Genomic DNA, 24,138 nt, shown 5'->3' on the forward strand with positions numbered 1-24,138 from the left:
CAGGGACAGCAGTTAATTCTGGCTTTAGATGGTCACCTGCCATTGTGGCCTTAAGCAAAGCACTGAAGCCATAAAATTCCAAGCCAAAATTTGTTTGACAATTTAGTATATATATTCTCCTACAGGAGCTGATGGACCCCACCTGCCCACTGTCTCTATCCACCAAGGCTAAAATGTGGAGCTGCTACTTGCTCAACATCCTGTGTTGTAACAACATCCCAGTTATACGCACCTTGGAGGAGTCACAGAGCCTGAGGCTGACCCTAGAGGCTCTGGAGGGACAGGACTGGTACGGCTGGCCGAAGAACTACGCCAGGGAACTGCTCTGCATGCTAGGGTTCTGGGCACCACAGGTTGTTACAGCACTAGGCGCAGGACAGGTTACAGCGCAAAACTATGGCTCTTAAGCAAACTTTGTTTGAGGTCAGGTTTAAACATAGGCCAGCCAACATCACTATTCTTTTGGAAGTTTGAGAAATTAAAATAGACAAGTAAAAAAAAATATGTTTATTTCACAGAAGTCCTGAAGCATATGTACAGAGTGCATTAAAACAGCACTATAATGACCATCTCAAACATTGGTTAACACAAATAGATTTAAACAGCAAAGATAAAAACAAGGGAAACTTCCCTTTCCATAAATTGGGTGGTAAGCTGTTGTGGTTAATCAAAATAAAAATCACACAAATAAGGCACAAGAATCTCTTCAGATGCAAGCAGAGAAAATATATAAAGCAACTACAGGCATCAGTGCCAGAATGGCAAGTCCATAACAGTCCAGATATCTCGCAAAGCGGATTTTCAGTGCACCAGTTCTGTCACGCAATCATCCTCTGAGGGTTCATCTTCCTGTTGTTCTGTGACATCATCCAAGACATCAGCCCCGGGTGTGAAATCACTGCTGGTACATTGGTCATCAGATTCATCTAGCTCTTTCAACTCATCTTCGGTACCAAGGGTGATCTCTCTCAAGTCATCCAGACTTTCCGGACTCTTTCCAGTCAACCTCTGAGGAGACAGAATGAGCTTTGAACATCACAAGCAACCTTAAGTTTAAAAGCATCCAGCATAGACAGACAAATACCCTTTATGTTGCATCAATTTCACACTACTTACCTCTATCATGTCAGCCATGTGATGTATGTGCTGGGCCAGCTCCTGAAGCTCATCATTCTCTGTCTTCAGTTGCACTATCTGCTCATCCTTGGCATCAATGTCTTTGTGCAACTAATCAAACAAGGTGATAGTCAGTTTGAGAAATGTACAGTTTCAGGCTTCACCATCAGCTAAAAAAGGTCATTTCAGACCCCACTATCAGCTTAAGTCAAGGCACTATATTCAAACAGCCCGGGATCAAAATGCCACAAGAATGTGAAAAACAGACGTCTCTGAAACAGACTAACACTCACTGTGCCAGAGACTGATTTTGACAAATTGCACCGTGGGAAAGGGACAAGTTGATGGCTACACATTAGTCAGTTTTCAATCAGTGATTAACTCACTTTCTCATTCTCCTGGAGAACGTTGTAGAGCGCTTTTCGCCTCTCCTCAGCTACCTCCTTCCAGTAAGAGGAGGGAGGGGTTTCTGAAACAGAGGGGGTAGCCCATTTCAATTGAACAACCATTAGAGATTAATGAGAGAATATAGATTTAATTGTATGGGATTAAAAGTACGACATGGTTTATTTTGTCTAAATGTATAGTCCATTCGTGAAACATGGATGTGATAAATGGGATTAGGATCATGGCCAGCCATAAAACAGTTAATGCTTAAAATTCTTTGAATACAAACATACCTTTGACCATTAGTTCATAGGCCTCCTTGGTAACGCCATCAGGTAGATTTTCATTTTCTGTGTTTATAGATTTGACGGCAACTTCAGCCTTCACCCTCTTTGAGCCCTTCCCTTGTTCTGCGTTCCACTGTTTTCTTTTGGGAACCCCCTTTCCAACAAAAACTAAGAATTACTTGATCAGCACATCAGTTGTTGGTAGACCATTTACCAATAAAATGACCGCTGCGCCACAGGTTGCAAAACAGTTGGGAAGAAACGTGCAATGTCGATTCTGTGGCACATGACTAACGAACTGATACACGCAACACCTGCTCCAAAATTAAATCTTTCAATTTAAATTATACAAAATTCTAGCAACCAATAGAAAGTAATGTATTTGGGGACATAGTCATCCCATTACTGCAGATTTTGCTGGAGACAGTTGTTTTTAGGGCTGAGCCCAATTAGGCGACTGGTCGATTGTTTGGTCGTTAGTCGACGGAGAATGTTTTAGTTGAGCAGTAACACATAGGTGCGCATACCTCAGTAAACTAATCCATTGCAGAGGCCTAGACTAAAAGCCAATTTATGCTTCATTTGAAAACGTGGTCAGAGACTCCATATGACGCAATTGGGTGTGACGCAATTGCAGAGCCCCAAAAAAAGAAAAAGCTCTGTACCACATTGCCCAAAATGTAATAATGCGGAAGGCTTTGTATAGCGCCGCATTGACATGACTGGTTGACAGTAGGTGGGGGCGGTACATCCTATATAAACAAACTCATTTCCTTGACAACAGCTCTGCGAAGTAGTATGAATGTCCAAACTTCTGCTCCAGCCATATCACCGTAAATGCTGCATGGCCAATGCAGACAGATTGGCCATGCGCCCAGATGCGCACCACCCCCCCCAATATATGCAGTCATCTCATAACAGTGTGTGAATTGTTTGATTATATTTTGACAAATATGACCAGCAGTACATTTACCAGGAATTTCTATCATTTTTAATCTACAATGTTAGGCTAGCCATTTATTTTAATGAATAAAATATTATTATTTACAGTCTTCCTGTTCTCAATGTCAGAGTGGCCACAATGTTTGCAGTCCAAATCCTACACTACCCTTGTGAGAAACAAGTTTCGTCCTGCCAATTTAGTCATCGTCTTTTGTTTGGAGCGCCCCTGTCAAAGTTAATTAAGGACGCGCACAATGTAGCAAGTTCACTAGCACATTGCAGGCAGGACCCCAAATTAATATGGCCTTTCAAGTTCGTTGCTGACAGACCATGTGTAGCCAATGTGATTTATAGGATATTTTCTACCTGCAATGTGGGCTATTTTTACATAGTTGGCAATGGCAATAGAAGTTAACTTACTTTAGGTTTGTATCAATTAGATAGCATTTTGATTACCCACATGACAGTGATTGAGATATGAAGACAAATTAAATGAAACCGTTATAAATCATAACTGGCTCGATAGAGCGGTAGAAGTGGTAAGATAAGTTGGCGGGGTGGCAGGGTTAGAGGGAAATGTATAAATCAAAGGGGATTGGAAATTATGCAAACAAAGACAATGAAAGAATACGCAATATTAACACCGACACCCCCCCAAAATACAACACGGTTAGCCAAAAGCACAAATCGGTGTGACAGTGCCCAGGACATACCAGCATTACTCTGCCAAGGTTCTTATTGACTGCAGCTTGCTGGAGGACTTGCAGAGTTTTCCTTGAAGGTCCCATGTCTTGAATGGATCCACCAAAAAAGCTCTGAAATAAAACAAGACAAACACATTTAAAGTTTAATCCAGTAGTTGGATAATTGTGTAACAAGTCAACAAAAAGCCTGTGCTCATGTGATTCTATACAAAACCAGTCAGAAGTGTTACACCCCTCTCCATGAAAAACCATTCAGGTGCAACATTGGTGGGAAACAAACAACCCTCTCCCTGACCTCAACAATGAGCACACTCAGCATTTACCTGGGTATGGTGCCATTCAACAAACCCTACTCTGGTTACACTGTCACCTCTGGGATAGCAAATAAGTGAAGTGTCTGAATGGCACTTCGTCTCACATGAAGGCAGACCTGGGTTCAAATAGCATTTTTTTTTTTTTTAAATCACATGCTGTGTTTGAACTTTGTTGCAATGGAACCAATAGAAGAGCCTAAACAATCCAATACCCCCCCACCCAGTAAATCCTGCCTGATGTTACTGCTGTTCCTAAAACCATTGACATACGTTAGCCTACTGTAACCACACACAGAGGGGGTGTGTGTGTTAAGGTTGGGCGATTGTGTACAAGCCTACATCGCCCGATTGAGCCCCATAGATCCTCGATCGCTATGGGGAGGGGGTCTTGCTCATGGCTACCCATGTATTTCCATGGAAATATAAAGTTTTTGGAAAGTAATAAATATATTTTTTAAAGCAATCATGATTTGCATAAATGTAATACTATTACTCTTGTTAAAAATATGAAATGGTATTACATTTTGTGAAGAGCACATGACTTGTTTAGGACTCGAAACGAAGTTCAGAACTTGAGACTTGTTGGTCAAGACTTGAGACTTACAAAACAATGACTTGGTCCCACCTCTGCTGGTAACTGACCGGATAGCACAGGCAGGTGTGTGAAAGGGCAGGCTTACCCTGTGCTTAGCACAACTGCATGCATGGGTCGATTGCCTTCCAATTCCCACAGGCTGCAATTTTTCCCCAGGTTATCATCTTACCCGCTTACACTAACCAATTAATTACTGTGGGAACTAGTCTTAAAAAGCTAATTATGGGAAACTACAAGTCAGTGAGTATGCAAACGTTAACCCTAACAATAGTAACAGGCACAAGGTAAGAGTCATGAATTTCAAAACGTTGAGTTCCAATTCTGGAGGTGTATGAAGGATCTGTGGGTTAAAACCACTTCAGATAACTTGCTGAATTGTAAGGTTTCGCCTCCTTGCACATAATACTTCGTTAATTAACTTGACAGTAGAGTAGTAGTCTGCTACTAAACACATTGATATCTCAGCACTAGACTGGTGATTGGCATATATTATTTGCTTACCTTTATGTTCGCAGAGGCTTTATTCCCAGGTTTCATTTTCCTAAGGGACATTTTATTGACAAGACCTGGTGAGGAAGGTACACTGTAAATCCTAAAGGCAATTTACAACTCGAAAAAAAAAAGTGACTTAAGAATGATATGTTAAGTCGTTAAAAATGTAGCCAAGAATGTCTGTTGATACTGGAATAGCGTTCTCTAATTGTCACAGTCTAACAGATTTCCCATCTCGCCCGAGGAAAAAACCCCGCCAAAAATGGCTGGCAATGTACCCCCACAAACAAAAGCAGAAAGTTACCAGGATCTTTGGTATGCGGCCAGGTTAAGTAATAACTGTCTACATAGTTAACATTATCAATGTCTTGCTCCAAAGATACTAACGCGGACCAAATTAGCTAGTTAGTAAAATAGAAAGGATCAAAATCAGAAACCAAACCGGCTAAAACAAGTAACTAGCTGGCTTTAGCTAACACAGTACTGGCTAACATTCATTTTTTTTGTCACAAAAAAGGCGCCATCATTCGTGTAATACACTTATTGACTTGAGCGTATTTGACCTGAGAGAAATTCAACATCTTATACTACCATATAATAATGTACCTCACAGTTTTGGCAGCTTCCCGAGTGGGATCAGATTGGTTTACTTCTTTATTTCTCGGAAGTCACTTTCCTTTCTCGCCAACTCGCGCCAGGAGCTTAAATATCCTCTTAATCACGTGACGTGATGCTACTTCTGGATTTTGTCACTCTTTCAAAATAAGAGTTGTCATCCGTTCTCATTGTGTCCAGTAAACTAAATTAATTATGAAAGTAAAAATGCTAGAAAGTATGCACAGTTAACAACAATCAATATATCTTAGTTAATTATCAAACATGCGTTTCTAAAAGTGAAAATAATTAATTGATATTTGTTTTGATTTTATGTTGTATGTTTTAAAGGTAGACAGCGATATGACATAGATCAGGGACTCCGGAAGAGTAAAATTGAGTCCATAGAGAAAGCAAGTACAAGATGGGTGTCAGGGATGGAGTGGTAGTATTATCATGAGGAGACGTGTACTTGGAAAACAGGAGGAATGGAGATGGAGGGGAAAAGAGAGGTAGAAGAGGTCTAAAATAGTGAGCTTGAGTTGGATAAAAATGGTGGAAAAAAGGGAGTTGGTTTGTCAAAGAAGAATGGTAGAAAGTGTAAGCAGAGGGAGCTGAAGACAGGAGGATAAATGGAAGTGAATGAGGGTAAAGTTATCGGAGACCGAGGTATGCACCAAGGATCAGGATGAAGAAGAGTCTGACAGTAGGAGTAAAGTTCCTGGACTCTTGCCCTTTGGCTGATTAATTTGTGGTTTCGTGGTGGGTGAAAAAAAGAGTTGGGTCATGTGGAATCGGTGAAGGTAACTAGAAGTGGTCTAGTGATAATTGTTTGTATTTCTGTTGGGCAGAGGAAGAATGCGCTCGAAGTAAATCGAATGGGGGCAAGAAAAGTTAATTGTTTCGTTCTCAAGAAAAGGGCACCAATGAAAGGAGTGATAACTGAGGTAGCAGTAGATATAAATGTTGACCAGCTGGGTGCAAAGATTCCCGGTGTATGTGATGCTCATCGTTTGACGCGACGCAGACAGGGTGGCGAGAGCGGGGAAACAAGATTCATTGTCTGTTCTCTTGAGTTTTGAAGTTGAGTCTTTGCCTGACAAAGTGAAGTTAGGATACAAGTTATCCTGTATGAGTGTATGTGCCGAATACATTAAGATGTTACAGGTGTCAAGCTTATGGGCACGTGGCCTTAGTGTTTAGGAGGGAGGGTCCATTGTGTGAGAAATGTGCAGAAGGGCATGAGACAAAGGAATGTGTTAATTGGGAAAGTAGTGGAATGTGTTAATTGTAGGGGTGCCCATGGAGCTGGGGATCAGAAATGTCCCGTGCAAGAGAGGCAAGTTGAGGTTTCCAGGGTTAGAGTAAAGCAGAAGTTGTCATGCTGAGGTAGTGAAGAAAGTAGAGGAAGATGGGTTAAGGGGAAGGAGTGGTGAGAGTAGTAGAGATATACCAATACAGAGGGATAGGCCAAAAAGTGAAATACATTTCAGTAAGATTGGAATTTTAGCATTTAAAGCAATGGTTATCAATTGTACTGCAGGGATGGACCGGAAGACTCAGAAAATTGAGGTTGTGGTGGCAGCTCTGCTGAGGTATTTGAGTGTGCGAGACTTGACAGCAGAAGAGTTACAGTATGTGTGGTGATGTCCCATCCTGTCAGGGTGATGGCATGATGTAGGAGTAAATGCATTTAATTAAGAGTAGGGGGGTGTTCATTTTATTTTATATAATTTTGAAATTTGTGAGTATAGTGTTAGATGGTAGGGTATTTATTTAGTACATTTTTCTTTAAGTAAAGTTTCAGGGAGTTGTACTCCAGTCTATTAGGTGGCGGTAATGCAACAAATTAGATGCTAACCGCTGTTAAACCTCAGAAGAAGACACCATAGCTCAGAGATGGGCAACTCGTCATTGGGTGCCGGAGTGGTGTCACACTTTTCCCCCACCCCTAGCAAACACAGCTGATGAAACTAATTGAATTTTAACCTGAAGATCATGATTAGTTGATTATTGGAGTCAGATGTGTTAGCTGGGACAAAAGTGTGACACTAATCAGGCTCCCGAGGACTGGAGTTGCCCATTCCTGATGTAGATGCTGAAAGTAAACAGCAGCATAGTAGGTCAATTTCCACAACAATAGTGTTGAAGCGCAACTTCTCCGCTGTTTTGGTCCTGCACACAAACTGTATGAAAGTGAAGTTGTGCATCTCACTCACCCCGATATCTGCAGTGCAGCTCATGGCAACATTTCACTGAGTCTACCTTCAAAATGGTTTTGTGCCTGTGCATACTCCTAATGGAATGTAAATAAAACAACCATACCTCAATAGAAGGTTCACTGTACTCTGTAGTATCCATATAATATGTAAAACATTTACATCCCCCTGAACCCATTTGTTTTAATATAAAGAATGTACAGGGACAGTTTTGTCAGTTAAAAATGTGTTTTCCTTCACAAAAATGAAAATAGTGTGCTCTCATGGGAATATATATAGAAGGCCTTTATTTAATAGTAAAAAGCAGATTAGTATGAAGGCATAGCCTGACAGAGAGCATCTACTACATTGTTTTATAGATTCTATTGTACAGTATGTTCTAATGCACCACCAACCAAAAGACAGTGTCTATTTTAAACTTAAAGGAGAAGTTATTTTTTTAGAACCAAATCTTTATTTTTGATGTAAATGGCATGTTATAGAAGGGTCCAGGAAACCTTTTTGTGATTTCACATGTTTTTGAGAAACTTACACTAAACAGCAAATCACTTCACCATTGTGTAGTATGGGGGCCCTGAAAAGACATGATCAAAGGCTCCAAAAACACCCAAATGTCATTTTATTAACGGCAATGCTCTCAGTATAGTGATGCAGGTCTTTAGATATCGTGGCATTCAGAACTTTATCCGCAACATTTTGTTGCGACTCCAGCAATACCTCTGTCCATTCTACATGTAACTGCCAAAATAAAGGAGCGTCTTGAGTAAACAAGAGATACAAAGTATAGAGGGAGGAGGTGAGGGCCCTGGGAGAGGGGTGCCAGGAAATTAACCTCTCACTCGACGTCAACAAAACAAAGGAGCTGATTGTGGACTTCAGGAAGCAGCAGAGGGAGCACGGCCCTATCCACGTCGACGGAACCGCAGTGGAGAAGGTGGAAAGCGCCAAGTTCCTCGGCGTACACATCACTTACGTTCTGAAATGGTCCAACCACAAAGACAGTGTGATGAAGGCGCAATAGCGCCTCTTCAACCTCAGGAGCCTGAAGAAATTTGGCTTGGCACCTAAAACCCTCACAAACCTTTACAGATGCATCATTGAGAGCATCCCGTCGGGCTGTATCAACACCAGGTAGGGCAACTGCACCACCCGCAACCGCAAGGCTCTCCAGAGGGTGGTGTGCTCTGTCCAACACATCACCTGGGGCAAACTACCTGCCCTCCAGGACACCAACAGCACCAAATGTCACAGGAAGGCCAAAAAGATCTTCAAAGACATCAACCACCTGAGCCACGGCCTGTTCACCCCGCTATCATCCAGAAGGCGAGGTCAGTAGAGGTGCATCAAAGCTGGGACCGATATAAGCTGTTTTTCAGTCCATCACTAGCCGGCTTCCACCTGGTTACGCAAGCCTTCACCTTAGAGGCTGCTGCTCTATCTACAGACTTGGAATCACTGGCCCCTTCAATAATTGAACACTTGTCACTTTAATAATGTTTAAATAATGTTTACATACTGCTTTACTCTCTCATATGTATACTGTATTCTATTCTATTGTATTTTAGTCAATGCCACTCCGACATTGCTCAATCTAATATTTATAAATTCCATGATTTAACTTTTAGATGTGTGTATTGTTGTGAATCATTTTTAGATACTACTGCACTGTTGGAGCTAGGAGCACAATCATTTCGCTACACCCGCAATAACATCTGCTAAATGTGTATGTGACCAATAAAATATTATATTGAAAGCATGGGGTGCTTCCACACAGGAAGTTCCAGACACTTGTAGAATCTATGCCAAGGAGTATAGAAGCTGTTCTGGCGGATCGTGGTGGCCCAATGCCATATTAAGATGCTTTATGTTGGTGTTTCCTTTATTTTGGCAGTTATGTAGCAGCAGGCTACACAGAAAATGGAACAGCTGGATAAGGGAAATGACTGTGCAAGGTAATATAACATTGTGGATAAAGTTCGGAATGAACTAAAAGTACACATTTGGGTGTTTTTCGAGCCTTTGTTCCTGTTTTTTAGGGACTGCATACTACACAACGAGGATGAGGAAGTAATTTGCCATTTGTGTTAAGTTTCTCAAAAACATGCAAAATCACAAAAAAGGTGTCTGTACTCTTCAAGAACATGCTATTTACATCAAAAATAGAGATTTGGTTGTAAAAAAGTTAACTTGTTCTTTAAGTCATCTTCTGAGAATCAGGCACTTTCATGAAATTTGTGACGGTTCCTCAGGTGACTTTTAAGTAGCGGATTATTTCTAAAGCATCTGCCACAGAATTTGCACCGATACGGTTTCTCTCCAGAGTGAGTGGTCAGGTGTTGTGTCAGGTTGCCTGGGGTGGCAAAGCAATGTCCACACACAGTGCACTTGAAAGGTCTCTCTCCTGTGTGAACCGCTGTGTGTCTGGTCAGTTCTTCCTTGCGCTTGAAGCTTTTGGGACACTGCTTGCAACCATGTGGTTTCTCACCTCTGTGAGTCCACATATGCATTTCCAGCTGTGTCTTCTGGTCAAAGTCTTGCCCACAGTCCTTACACCGATATGATTTCTCCCCTGTGTGGAACTTCATATGTGCTTTCAAGTATCCATTACAAGTGAAACTTTCTCCACATTCTTTGCACTGAAATGGTTTCTCCCCCGTGTGAAGTCTCATATGCAATTTCATATATCCCTTAGTTTTGAAGCATTTCCCACATTCTTTGCATTGATACTGTTTCTCTCCTGTGTGAGACACCATGTGTGTTCTCAGATTAGCATCACTAGGGAAGCATTTGCCACAAACATTACAAGTACGTGTTGCTTTTATGTGGGTTTGCAGGTGATCTGTCAGACTTGCCATGGACTCAAAGACTTCTTCACACACACCGCACATTTTTGTATGCTTTGTGTGTACATTTTTCACATGGTTAACTAAAGGACCAATGTACACAAATGTACTTCCACACAACTTGCAACAATAAGGAGAAGCATTTGTGGTCGCCCTACCTCCAGCAACGGTATGGAAGCTTAGTTCTTTCTTTGCCCATTTTCTGGATGATTCCAGTGGCTTTGACCCGGACGGTTGTCCCCCACTCTCTACCTCGTTGTCACTTCCGCTGTTTTCACTCTGAGCTGCAGAACAGCCTAGATATCCTTCTGATAGGGACTGAGAGGCACTGGTTGCTTCTGATACTGTGTAGTCCTCTCCATCAGGCTCAGTTTTGATCTCTTTCGGAATGAGGATGCATAACACATCATCCTCTTTGACCTCGAAAGTGTGGCTTGAGAAATCCATGTGATAGGGTGGATAAGGTGGGTTACTGTCTCTTTCCTCACAGACAGTGAATATGGAGTCGTTGGTATCAGATTCTAGCCTTTCAAGCTGCTCTTCCTCCTGATTTGTCCCGATTTCCTCTTGTTCATCTTTAATCTGTGTGGACTCTGGGTCCTTCTGCCCCAGATTGGGGCCCCACTTCTGCTCACCGTGCTGCCGCTCAGGGGGAACCTCCTCTTCAGAGACTGGGAGCGTGAGCTGCTGGGGGTCTAGAAAAAAAGTGGGGAAAGGGATAAATATGTGATCAATACGCATTAGTATTTTATTCATTTAATTTTTACCACTTTTTTCTCCCCAATTTCGTGATATCCAAATTGGTAGCTACAGTCTTGTCCCATCCCTGCAACTCCCGTATGGATTCAGGAGAGGCGAAGGTCAAGAGCCATGCTTCCTCCGAAACACGACCCTGCCAAGCCGTACTGCTTCTTGACACACTGCATGTGCCCGGCCCGCCACAAGAGTCGCTCGTGCTCGATGGGACGAAGACATCCCGGCCAGACGATGCAGGGCCAATTGTGGGCCGCCTCATGGGTCTCCTTGTTGTGGCCGCCTGCGACACAGCAGGGGATCGAACCCGGGTCTGTAGTGACGCCTCAAACACTGCAATGCAGCGCCTTAGACAGCTGTGCCACTCAGGAAGCCCGATCAATACATATTTGAACAATTTTAAAGTAAATAACATAGGCCTATCCAGTGTTGTAGTACTCAAGTCCAGGACACGATTTTCATGACTCAATTCGGACTTGACCAGTAGTGACTTTGTTGTCAGAAATTCTCTCTCCCTTGCATTATTCAACATGCTAGCTACAACAGCAAATGTCAGATAGCTACTTTATTTGCTGCTAGCCTTACCAATGTGCAAGACAGTAAAAGCTATCCAGCTTTTCATGTTACTAAATGTATCATTGAGCACTAACAACCCAGTAAGCATGGACTGACGCCCACGTCTTCTGAACGTCTTTTTTGGGTCCCGGAATTGATTTCAATGTCCACGGACCAGCCCGTCTAAATCTGAACCAATCATAGACATCTATGTTTCACAAGTTTTGACAGCACAGCACAGCAGAGTACAATACATTACAGTAAATAACAGTATGGTACAGTACAATACAGTAGAGCACGGAGTACAGTAAAGTATAGTACAATGTACTCTACTGAATTAAACTCTACTTTACTGTACTCTACTGGGCTGTACTGAACTGTGCTGCTGAAACGTGTGAAACACATCTGAACGAATCATAGACGTCTAGGCTTTGGTCTGATCCGGACCAACCAAATGTGTACTTGTTTAGGGTGGAGCTCATTAGAATAATACCCAGTTTATTAGTCTACCATTTTGGTCATTCATCAGACGCTCTTATCCAGAGCAACTTACACTCAGTGCATTCAACTAAGGTAGATAAACAACATATCACAGTCATAGCAAGAAAACATTTATGTAACCGTTGCTAAGAATGTTATTGTAGTTGAAGTGGTCTGTTGGTTTATTCTGTAGGTTGGATTACTTTGAACATCATAGCAGCCATACTGCAGTCTTCAGTTTGGTCAGTTTCCTATTTTAAGTGAAAAAAATGAAAAAAAAGTTGAATGTGACATACTGCTTTCTTCATTGACATGTATACACCTCATTTTCTAATATTGCTATGGGAACAGCCAAACAAAGGAAGTGATGATTCGATTTCCGCTCTACTTCCCTAAACTTGCCGGGGTAAATTATTTGAAAAAGAGTCAATTTACAGAGTATTAAAGCAAAGTAAACAAATATAAGTACACTGCTCAAAAAAATAAAGGGAACACTTAAACAACACAATGTAACTCCAAGTCAATCACACTTCTGTGAAATCAAACTGTCCACTTAGGAAGCAACACTGATTGACAATAAATTTCACATGCTGTTGTGCAAATGGAATAGACAAAAGGTGGAAATTATAGGCAATTAGCAAGACACCCCCAAAAATGGAGTGATTCTGCAGGTGGTGACCACAGACCACTTCTCATTCCTATGCTTCCTGGCTGATGTTTTGGTCACTTTTGAATGCTGGCGGTGCTCTCACTCTCGTGGTAGCATGAGACGGAGTCTACAACCCACACAAGTGGCTCAGGTAGTGCAGTTCATCCAGGATGGCACATCAATGCGAGCTGTGGCAAAAAGGTTTGCTATGTCTGTCAGCGTGGTGTCCAGAGCATGGAGGCGCTACCAGGAGACAGGCCAGTACATCAGGAGACGTGGAGGAGGCCGTAGGAGGGCAACAACCCAGCAGCAGGACCGCTATCTCCGCCTTTGTGCAAGGAGGTGCACTGCCAGAGCCCTGCAAAATGACCTCCAGCAGGCCACAAATGTGCATGGAAAATTAATAATCGTGTCATTCTCCAAACTTTTGGCCACGACTGTACACTATGTGCGCTCCCAAAGTTGTCCCCGGGTACTAACTAAAGCTACCCTATCGTTTCAGTTTTTTAGGCACAAAAAAAAATATTAGGCTCCCGAGTGGCGCAGCGGTCTAAGGCACTGCATCTCAGTGCTAGAGGCGTCACTACAGACCCTGGTTCGATTCCAAGCTGTATCACAACCGGCAGTGATTGGGAGTCCTATAGGGCGGCGCACAATTGTCCCAGCGTTATCCGGGTTTGGCCGGGGTAGGCCGTCATTGTAAATAAGAATTTGTTCTTAACTGACTTGCCTAGTTAAATAAAGGTTAAATAAATAAATAATAAATAAATCCTACATAGGCAACAACATGTAATGAAGAATGTTATTATTGTTTTCTAGTGAGTACAAAACTCTAGTCTAGGCTGTAAACTGTAGTCAATAGCCTATGTCATTTGATTAACCGCTCAAAAGCCTGGTGTTTTCAATGCATATTCATTGAAAAATAATGAAATAACTGATTGTGGACTACAGGAAAAGGAGGACCGAGCACGCCCCCATTCTCATCGACAGGGCTGTAGTGGAGCAGTTTGAGAGCGTCAAGTTCCTTGGTGTCCACATCAACAACAAACTAGAATGGTCCAAACACACCAAGACAGTCGTGAAGAGCGCACGACAAAACCTATTACCCCTCAGGAAACTAAAAAGATTTGTCATGGGTCCTGAGATCCTCAAAAGGTTCTTCAGCTGCAACATCGAGAGCACCCTGACCGGTTGCATCACTGCCTGGTAAGGCAATTGCTTTGCCTCTGACCGCAAGGCACTACAGAGGGTAGTAAATACGGCCCAGTACATCACTGGGGCTAAGCTGCCTGCCATTCAGGACCTCTACACCAGGCAGTGTCAGAGGAAGGCCCTAAAAATTGTCAAAGACCCCAGCCACCCCAGTCATAGACTGTTCTCTCTACTACCGCATGGCAAGCGGTACCAGAGTGCCAAGTCTAGGACAAAAATGCTTCTCAACAGTTTTTACCCCCAAGCCATAAGATTCCTGAACAGGTAATCAAATGGCTACACGGACTATTTGCATTGTGTTCCCCCTCAACCCCTCTTTTATGCTGCTGCTACTCTCTGTTTATCATATAGTCACTTTAACTATACATTAATGTACATACTACCTTAATTGGGCTTACCAACCAGTGTCTGTATGTAGCCTTGCTACTTTTATAGCCTCGCTACTGTATATAGCCTGTCTTTTTACTGTTGTTTTCTTTACTTACCTATTGTTCACCTAATAGCTTTTTTGCACTATTGGTTACAGCCTGTAAGTAAGCATTTCACTGTAAAGTCAACACCTGTTGTATTCGGCGCACGTGACAAATAAACTTTGATTTGATCTTGCCTGCCTGATTGGGCAACCATTTGGATCAGTTATGGGGTTTTTCTAGGCAGTTTAGCCTACAAGGTCCAAGCACATTAGCAGGACAGTAATATTATGTATTTTGTCATGATGTATCAGGTTACAGAAACATGCTAATGCAGGGATTTCTAGTGGCGCGCATATTAATTATGATTATGCGCTAGCACAGAGGAAGTTGTAGCAATAGTTTCCATGTTTGGCTTCAGTGTTTTAAAAGCGTTAGAACAAATTAAGTGGATATAAGTGAATGCATGTATATTTTAAAATCTGGCTATAGAAACAATTATCAAAAAAATAAGTATTTTCAACATCTGTAAGATACATATTTTCAACGTCTGTAAAATATGTATTTTCAACGTCTTTAAAATATGTGTTTTCAACGTCCGTTAAATTAAGTCTTTCTCCAGGAAAATAAGTGTTTTCAACATCCGGAAAATACATATTTTCAACTAATTCAAAACAAAATGTTTCGATGTCTGGAAAAGACGTATAAAATAAGCATTTTCAACATAATTTTGCTCACTGGGATGGGACTCGTGACTCAATCATAATTAAAGTCCCTGGACTTGGTTGATAGGGTCTTGGGATTTGACTCGTTTACTACATTACTGGGCCTATCCATAGTCCTTTGAAACTCATGCAATAAAATGTGTTTTGTTTACAATATGTTTAGCTAGGTAGTTTACAGTTGGATAAATCCCCAAATAGTGCTGATTCAAGTTAGCGAATTCAAGTACAACAGAGCAAGTAGTGGGTCTTTACATCAGTAACTAACTACCCGATTCGTTTGATGTAAATCGAAACAAACCTGTTCTATGCAGTTTGAAATCCAGCAGACGTCGAAGACGTTCGTTCTCCTCCTTTGAACGAGAGATTTCTTCCTGGTATTCTGTTATTGTTCTCTCTACCACCCCGGCTATCTCCACAGCCACCGCTGTTAGCCGTTCAGTAATATACACATTGAACAATGCCAGTTTAGACATTTTGACAGGTATGAACGTCGAGATTTCTTTGTGTTTTGCTAGCTACTTCTTTTTTCAACAGAGGCAGAAAATGTATTCCAGATGATGATAATGGTGCTGCTATTTCCCACAATCCTCCGCTGCTTCCGGTTCCAACTTGTGTTCAGGAAGTTGGGTGTTTGACAGCTGATACAGAAAATACATCACGGGGACCGCTTTCAAAGAAACAAATAAATAAAGGATATATACCCAGTCATCTTTACAAGCCTGTAACCCAATACACTATGTCAAGGCAATCCAACCGAACCACAGACAGCAAAAAGATGGTAAGAAGTCGCGTACTCAATTAATGCTAGGTAACGTGTAGTTAGTAAACAAGCTAACGCTAGGTGGCTAATTTAGACGAAAAGCTGCCTTTTAGTAACCTCCAAAAACATTATTATGTTGATCTGATAATGCGTGTTTTGTTAAGGTATTAAGGACATATTAGCTTAGCTGTAGTGCAATTTAGATATTACCTGAGAAATCAACGAATGACAAATACAGGAAGCTACCCTGCTAGCTACCCTGCTATTAACTAGCTAGTGAGATGGCAGACACGCTCAGTCACTGCAAGTTAGCTAGCTACCAAATGACAGTAAGTGTTAAAAAAAAACACTATTCAGGCGTAGCTACCTTTTGCATTTGCTAAGCATATGAACTATTACCCAGGCGTGGATGGCAATTGGCAAGTCATAATATGCCGTATGATATTGGTACTTGTCTTTATGGTAGGTACCTGAACCAAGTCTACATAATTTAGTCAGGCTGGATTAATTTATAAAAGTGCTGCATCTGCAATACAATAAATTATTCACTGTCTGAATCAATAAAAGATGTCTGTTGTTTTGAGATTGTTACACCAGGGGGTGCTGACAGTTACGTTTTTATTTCTCCCTTTCTTTTCCTGTCTCTCTCTTCCTCTCTTGTAGAACGCAGAGCTGTTCACACTGACATACGGGGCCCTGGTAACCCAGCTGTGTAAGGACTATGAGAATGACGAGGAGGTCAACAAACAGCTGGATAAGATGTGAGTCTCTTCTCAACAAACTATCTGCTTAGTCCTCTCACTTATACGTGACCAAGGAAAGGAAACAAGGAAAATAATTGAGGTGTGTGTGTGTGTGAGAGAGAAGTGCACGAGAGAAGTGCACTGTTTTGCTTTTAACCTGTAAATTCTGCCACTCCTCTGTGTTTAATTTTCAGTTTATCCTTTACTCTGCAAATGGACAAAGTGGTGCTACCGCTTTCGGCCTCTGATGTTTCCCATCAACTTACACCACACTGGCAAATTCTCCATCCCTCTAAAACTTGACACCAGTAGACTAGTGATTTAATGTGTGTGTGAGATGTAACAGGTGGTCCATAACCAGGGCAGTAATCACCTTTCACACATCCATCTTAGGAGTCTTCTTCGCTTTCTAAACGTCTCCTGGAATTCACTGGCTCCATCCCCTCCTCTTTTGAGGAACAGAATAAATGAGAAAAAAAACATTCTCTGAATTTAAAAGGGGGTTGTGCACCCATTGTGAATAATTTGATACTGTCTAGTAAAGGTCTATGCTGGCTTAGAAACCTTTAAAGGTGTAGTTAACTTTTCCAAAGTAATAAAATGGCAAAGTAATCTTTTAAGTCTGAGCGGCTGAGAGATGGGGCTTGTGTGATATGGCCTGTGAAAGTATTCTGCTCTTGGCTTAACTAATATGCCTACTGTAGCATGGTCTGCCCCAAATATGGTTCATTCGGGTGATGATCTCATCTGACTCCTTTAGGGTCCAGATGCTTCTCTATTGCTCTCTATATCCCCCCCTTTCTTTCAGCTCTGTGTTGACGTCTGACTAGACAGTGTACATGTCTGAAATCTTTACAGGAGATGGAATCTCTGCTCTGAAGTGGTCACTTTAATAATGTTTACATATTTTTGCTTTACTCATCTCATATGTGTATATACTGTATTTTAGTTTATTCCACTCTGACATTGTTCATCCTAATATTTATATTTTCCTTAATTCCATTATTTTACCTTTAGGTTGTGTGAATTGTTAGATATTACTGCACTGTTGGAGCTAGAAACACAAACATTTCGCTTCACCCGCAATAACATCTGCTAAATGTATGTGACAAATAAAATTTGATTTGTATAGCATTTAGCACTCGTTCCCCTTTACTCACTCTTTCCCCACTCTTTTGTTTTTTTTCCAGGGGATACAATATCGGAGTGCGTCTCATCGAGGACTTCTTGGCACGCTCCAGCGTTGGGAGGTGTCAGGATTTCCGAGAAACGGCCGATGTCATTGCTAAGGTAGTGGGGACGTCCCCGAGCCAATCAGAGCGTGTCCTTGGAACGCTCCGAGAAAGGAGAGAGGAGAGGGGGAAGAGCGAGATGAAGAGAGAAAGGACAGGGAGAGAAAGAAAGAGGGGGACAAGGAAGAAGAGCGAGAGAGATTGAGATCTGGGAGGGGGAGAGAGCTGGTAAAAAGAGGGAGGGAGAGAAAGAAGTTGACTGTGAGTGAGTTAGAGAGCGAGAGAGTCGGCGACTGGAATTTGAACTCCAACCTGCAGTAGTCTGCATAGTTTCTGAGCTTTCATAGCTCCTCTCTACTGCTTTTCATTTCTCTGCACTCACGCAGGTAGGGAAGCATCCCAGCTATGTCACCGCAAAGCCAACTAGCCCCAGCCGGCTCATGTTCCCCACTGCTTCTTGTCTTTGTTATACGGTAGTCTGAGCCACACGGTCAACCTACACCTAGGGTGAAACACAACCCCTCGGCCAAATATATTAGTTCACACTGAAGGGATGACACCACACACACACACGCTTGTGCCTGTGACTATGTGGTCAGACAGTAGTCTGCTGTACATTACATTGGTAAACTGTTGAGCAGCAGGCCCGATACCAAACCACTGTAGACTTTGTTAAGCACAAAACCACTTCCCCCTTCTTGTGGTTGAAATGCAATTAACCATGTAGAGCACTCTGTCTGTTCTAAAAGTTCTGCTAAGTCGTTTCACAGGTGTAATCTTGCATTGTAGGCCTATGGTTCAGTTATACGGAAGGCAGTAGTATGGAATATTAGTCTAGATGATGAACTGTAAGCCTCAACTGCTGTTCAGACTTGCTGAGATAATCAGCAACCTAGCTATCAGTGACCAGACATGTTCATGGAGACACACAGCAACTTAGCACTCTGGGCCCGGTTTCCTGATATCAATGCAACTTAGCCTTAGAAGGGTTTTAACAATGCATCGTTCCTACAACGGCCGAAGATCCAAAATACTGACCACGGATCAGCTCGTAGAGATACAGCTTATGGCTGCAAATATTGAGGCGGCTTATTCTAATTATTATGTAGCCTATAGTCATCTCGGTTTTCATTTGAATCATATTTTTATCCTTCGCTTGTTCAATATCAAAGACATTGGCAACTTTGTATTTGTAGTCAACTTCGTTACGAAGTTATCGGCAGTCACAGAGAAACAGATAAACAGCTTGATTCTATGTTTAGCAGAGATCTTCTGTGTGTAAAGTGTTGTGGAAGGGCAATAAAAACATCTAACAATGCACTTAGCTGTTCTACGAGTGGTCTGAGGCAGTCGGTAAATAGTGTTTTCAAGTGCAACTTTACTAACGATCGTTTTGATGTAATGATGCTCCCACAAAGGTTCTAACGAGGAACTTAGAACCAGGCCCTGGATGACGGAGCTAGAGACCAGTTGAAAATGTTCCCAGTTTATGCAGAGCTGCACGACAGGGCAGCTCTCACTTGCAAGCTTTGATATTGGCTAACAACCAGTGACTTGATCGCTGATTATCTTGACATGGGGGAGTTCCTGGTGAGGAAAGATTTTACACACCCTGGCCTGTTCAACCCTCTCTCAATATAAAACTTGATAATGTCTAAGTGTCGGCATTCATTGATTCATCTTGTATGAGAGTGATGGTCTCTGTTCCATTATGAATACACTACATGCAACACCATTGTAACAGTAACATCAACAGCAGTGTGTGGTTGTATGTGTATTCCAACAGGTGGCGTTTAAGATGTACCTGGGCATCACCCCCAGTGTGACCAACTGGAGCCCGGCGGGAGACGAGTTCTCCCTCATCCTGGAGAGTAACCCCCTAGTGGACTTTGTAGAGCTGCCTGACAACCACAGCTCCTTGGTCTACTCCAACCTGCTGTGTGGGGTACTCCGAGGAGCTCTGGAGATGGTAAGGAGGGAGGGGGTATGTGTATGGTGTACTCCAACCTGCTGTGTGGGGTACCCTGAGGAGCTCTGGAGATGGTAAGGAGGGAGGGGGTATGTGTATGGTGTACTCCAACCTGCTGTGTGGGGTACTCTGAGGAGCTCTGGAGATGGTAAGGAGGGAGGGGGTATGTGTATGGTGTACTCCAACCTGCTGTGTGGGGTACCCTGAGGAGCTCTGGAGATGGTAAGGAGGGAGGGGGTATGTGTATGGTGTACTCCAACCTGCTATGTGGGGTACTCTGAGGAGCTCTGGAGATGGTAAGGAGGGAGGGGGTATGTGTATGGTCTACTCCAACCTGCTGTGTGGGGTACTCCGAGGAGCTCTGGAGATGGTAAAGATAGAGCGAACTTCTTTAGGCCTTTTCACACTCCTGAGACAAGCCGAGCCTAACCAAGCTGCACTGTGCTGGTCTGGTTACGTATTCACCATAGTTCAAATCAAATGTATTTATATAGCCCTTCTTACATCAGCTGATATCTCAAAGTGCTGTACAGAAACCCAGCCTAAAACCCCAAACAGCAAGCAGTGCAGGTGTAGAAGCAGTTGTTAGAACCGTGCTGAAAAGGACCATGTGAAAATAAAAATATCAGAGCACGGTAGTGTGAAAGTTGTATTTGTGTGATTTATGTTATGTTCATGTGTCATGAGAATAGTTCTCTATTTCCCCTTTCATTTCTAATACCTCCTCTCTCTCCCCAAGGTGCAGATGGCAGTGGATGTGAAGTTTTCTCAGGATACCCTGAGAGGAGACAATGTCACAGAGATCCGGATGAAGTTCATCAAGAGGATGGAAGAGAACCTACCGGCTGGGGATGAGTGAGAGAAACACACAGAGAGTGAGAGAGAGAAACCTCCACCTCTCCTCTTGCTCTCCATCCATCCATCCTGAATCTGATGTCACTCAGGGGGGTACGGAGAGAGGGAGAGAAAGAGGTATTGGGTAACTCTTCTCCGAGAGACAAAGAATGGAGACAAGGAAATTATGTCCTTGGGTGGGTCTCAAATGTATTCTATCTTCCTCTCCTTGTCTCCTTCCCTTCATCTGCACTGGTGTAAAGATAATGGATAGATAGATGGGGTACAGGGAAACTCAGGGAAGGAGAGGACTTGGCCTTTGAGATGCACCGTTTGGTTTATGGAAGGAGTTCTGCTGAACTATGACCCCTGACCTTTCCCCTTTAATCTCTGCTCCTGGGATGAGGAACTCCTTGGCCACTTCATCACATATGTTAATTTCTGAGAAAAACATTGTCCCTTAGATATCGTCTAGGCTTTTGTCTTGTGAAAGTAGTCAGGAAAAGCTCCTGGCCTGTTACAAATGGAAATGTTTTGGATTTTAAATTCTGTTAATTTACTAAATTTCACATCAATTTATATCACTGAATGGAATGTGATGGTTTCAGTACTAAGTGATGTGATGGTTTCACTACCAAGTCAATTGTGTTGTACACGGTGGACCAGATTTTGACGTTTAGTCTCTTTAAAAAGAAAAAAGATCATAGAGGTTCTGTTAATGTCTGTGTATAAGATGTTTATTTGTTGTGTCATCTAAGCATTAAATAAATATACAGCCACATGTATGGCAATGTTCATTTAAGTAGGCTGATACGTCACTCTGTTGAGTTTATTAATGACATATTACAGCTAAAGCTGGTAGAAAACACACATGTTGGATGTGTGTGTCCATGAGGGTACATAGTAGGACCTGTGTTCTATGTTAACCTGTTGCAGGTCTCTTCACACACGTAATGAAGTGTCACACCCTTCCCCAGTGCACTGAGGCAGTTATACCTCTGGAGCTGCTTAGTCCAGTCAAACAACAATTACACAGACCTAAAGGCTCAGATGTTTGTTCAGGCTTCATGGAAACAGTCAGGATGTGTGTGTGTCTGACAGCCATGTTTTAGGAACAGCCACTTTATAACAGGCTGTCTGGAACAGGGGTGTGTGTGAGTGGGTGGGTTGGGTGTTTGGACGGGGCTAGCAGGGCAAGTTGTCAAAAAGACCAGAGGTCCATTCTGCCCGTAACTGACATCATCCAGGAGTCACCAACACAATCGCTTGTTGAGGTAAACCGCTCACCTCGTCAATCACAGCAGAGCACACAGGGCTGGCCATGCACACACACACACACAAATGTATTGTTCTGTGGTGGTCATACTGACAGTAACCAGCAGAGGTCGCTGTGGGCATTGCATTCCCAACGCTCACTCCAAAAACATTTCCCTCTGCAGGTCACTCATTTTAAGAGTACAATGAAGTTTCCCCTTAGACACTGATCTAAGATCAATTTCTGTTAACCCCTTTAATGGTAAAGCTGATGATTTGGGGTAGGTTAGATGATCCTAGATCTTTGCCTAAAGGCAGCTTTTACCTATAGCTTTGATTTAGATATTTTTGTTATTGAAAGATAGGGATGAGGTTTGAATATGTAGGTGAGTAGGTTACTCTGCACATAAGGAGTATCAAATTAAATGTATGATAATAGTAAAACAACCTCCCCACAGACAGAAAGACTGGTATTTATTCTACAATATTCAAAAATACTGTAGATAGTTCAAAATAGGTTTGATACAATCAATGCGTGCTTTCCAACCTCCAGGGAAGGGGCAGTCCTTCATTACTAACTAAATAAATCCTATATCCAGTCTCCCGCCTGGAATCGGAGACGTTAGAGAGGATAAACAGTGGAAAGTGGACACACTGTGAGGACTGTCAGTGTGAAGTAAGCCCCTCGTCCTCTGAAGAGCTCTTGCTCCAGTTTACACCCACATATATATACATTTTGTAGGTCTATAATGTGTATATTGGATGGCGAGCAGGGAGGAAATGGTTTTGTGCAGACGTTCCATGTAAATCATTTGGCAGAATTAGAGCTGTGTACCAGGGGGATATACAGCTGGGATACTGTGGACTGTTGCTGTGAGAAATCCTGTATCACTCTTCCACATGCTCCCAGGAATTTAAGACCGTACACACACACACACACACACACACACACACACACACACACACACACACACACACACACACACACACACACACACACACACACACACACACACACACACACACACACACAAGACACAGGAGCAAGCACACACACATAGGACACAGGAGCGTGTGCACAGACATGCACGCAGGACACACACACTCCTGTCCTCACTCTGTGACCCGAGCAACAATCGGAAGTGTTACATCACTTTATCTTTGGTCGTTAGGGTCTGTGAAGCTCAGGGTAAGAACTGTGTATCTGAAATAAGAGTACCCCCCCCCCCCCCCCTCTCTCTCTCTGTCTGTATGTCTTATGCTTGTTAAACATCACAGAGAAACACATGCAGGAGCGAGAGAGCCTCCCCATCATTCATATCCCACACACACAATTTGTTCACGTGTTACACACTTAATTCTTCACGTAGCTCATTCTATTTTTCAATAAACTTTACCAGGACAGCCCCGGACAAACAAGTAGAAAATGTTGCAGACCTGAGACGATGCACCCCGATCTGCTTTAAACTGGCTAAACACTTCCACAGGGTCTTTATAGGAAACACATGGAGAACACCATGCTGTGACAGAAAAGGCCTAGCTAGCACATGGATGTCCCTGTGCTGGCCTATATTATTGAATACCCCATCCTTCCTCCACCACCTCTCTACCTCTCCATTCCATATCTATCCCATCCTGTCTATTCCATCCTGTCTATCCCACCCTGTCTATCCTACCCTGTCTATCCCATCCTGTCTATCCCATCCTGTCTATCCCATCCTGTCTATCCCATCCTGTCTATCCTACCCTGTCTATCCTACCCTGTCTATCCCATCCTGTCTATCCCACCCTGTCTATCCCACCCTGTCTATCCTACCCTGTCTATCCCATCCTGTCTATCCCATCCTGTCTATCCCATCCTGTCTATCCCATCCTGTCTATCCTACCCTGTCTATCCCATCCTGTCTATCCCATCCTGTCTATCCCATCCTGTCTATCCCCTCCTGTCTATCCTACCCTGTCTATCCCATCCTGTCTATCCCATCCTGTCTATCCCATCCTGTCTATCCCATCCTGTCTATCCCATCCTGTCTATCCCCTCCTGTCTATCCCATCCTGTCTATCCTACC

The 24,138-nt window shown here is 42.7% G+C and overlaps 3 protein-coding genes across 4 annotated transcripts; 1 reads left to right on the top strand and 2 right to left on the bottom strand.

The window, feature by feature from the left end:
• Window positions 1-492: 492 nt before the first annotated feature.
• LOC129819948 (geminin-like) lies at window positions 493-7,295 on the bottom strand. Of its 2 annotated transcripts, none has more exons than XM_055876680.1 (7): window positions 5,449-7,295; window positions 4,847-4,911; window positions 3,446-3,547; window positions 1,797-1,944; window positions 1,503-1,585; window positions 1,117-1,227; window positions 493-1,008 (listed from the first exon to the last, which is right to left on the bottom strand). In XM_055876680.1, the coding sequence occupies exons 2-7, from the start codon at window positions 4,895-4,897 to the stop codon at window positions 802-804; spliced, it is 702 nt and encodes a 233-aa protein (XP_055732655.1). In that variant the 5' UTR covers window positions 4,898-4,911; window positions 5,449-7,295; the 3' UTR covers window positions 493-801. The 2 variants fall into 2 exon arrangements, with proteins under 2 accessions (XP_055732655.1, XP_055732654.1); XM_055876679.1 differs by having other exon boundaries at window positions 5,444-7,289.
• Window positions 7,296-7,917: 622 nt separating this feature from the next.
• Window positions 7,918-15,856, bottom strand: LOC129819947 (zinc finger protein OZF-like). The gene is made up of 2 exons (XM_055876678.1): window positions 15,576-15,856; window positions 7,918-11,188 (listed from the first exon to the last, which is right to left on the bottom strand). The coding sequence occupies exons 1-2, from the start codon at window positions 15,748-15,750 to the stop codon at window positions 9,864-9,866; spliced, it is 1,500 nt and encodes a 499-aa protein (XP_055732653.1). The 5' UTR covers window positions 15,751-15,856; the 3' UTR covers window positions 7,918-9,863.
• Window positions 15,857-15,887: 31 nt separating this feature from the next.
• LOC129819950 (trafficking protein particle complex subunit 3) lies at window positions 15,888-21,617 on the top strand. Its single transcript, XM_055876681.1, has 5 exons — window positions 15,888-16,055; window positions 16,701-16,798; window positions 17,971-18,070; window positions 19,799-19,981; window positions 20,721-21,617. The coding sequence occupies exons 1-5, from the start codon at window positions 16,014-16,016 to the stop codon at window positions 20,838-20,840; spliced, it is 543 nt and encodes a 180-aa protein (XP_055732656.1). The 5' UTR covers window positions 15,888-16,013; the 3' UTR covers window positions 20,841-21,617.
• Window positions 21,618-24,138: the final 2,521 nt, after the last annotated feature.

The sequence above is a fragment of the Salvelinus fontinalis genome, chromosome 22 (assembly GCF_029448725.1).
Source record: "Salvelinus fontinalis isolate EN_2023a chromosome 22, ASM2944872v1, whole genome shotgun sequence".
Classification (NCBI taxonomy): Eukaryota; Metazoa; Chordata; class Actinopteri; order Salmoniformes; family Salmonidae; genus Salvelinus; species Salvelinus fontinalis.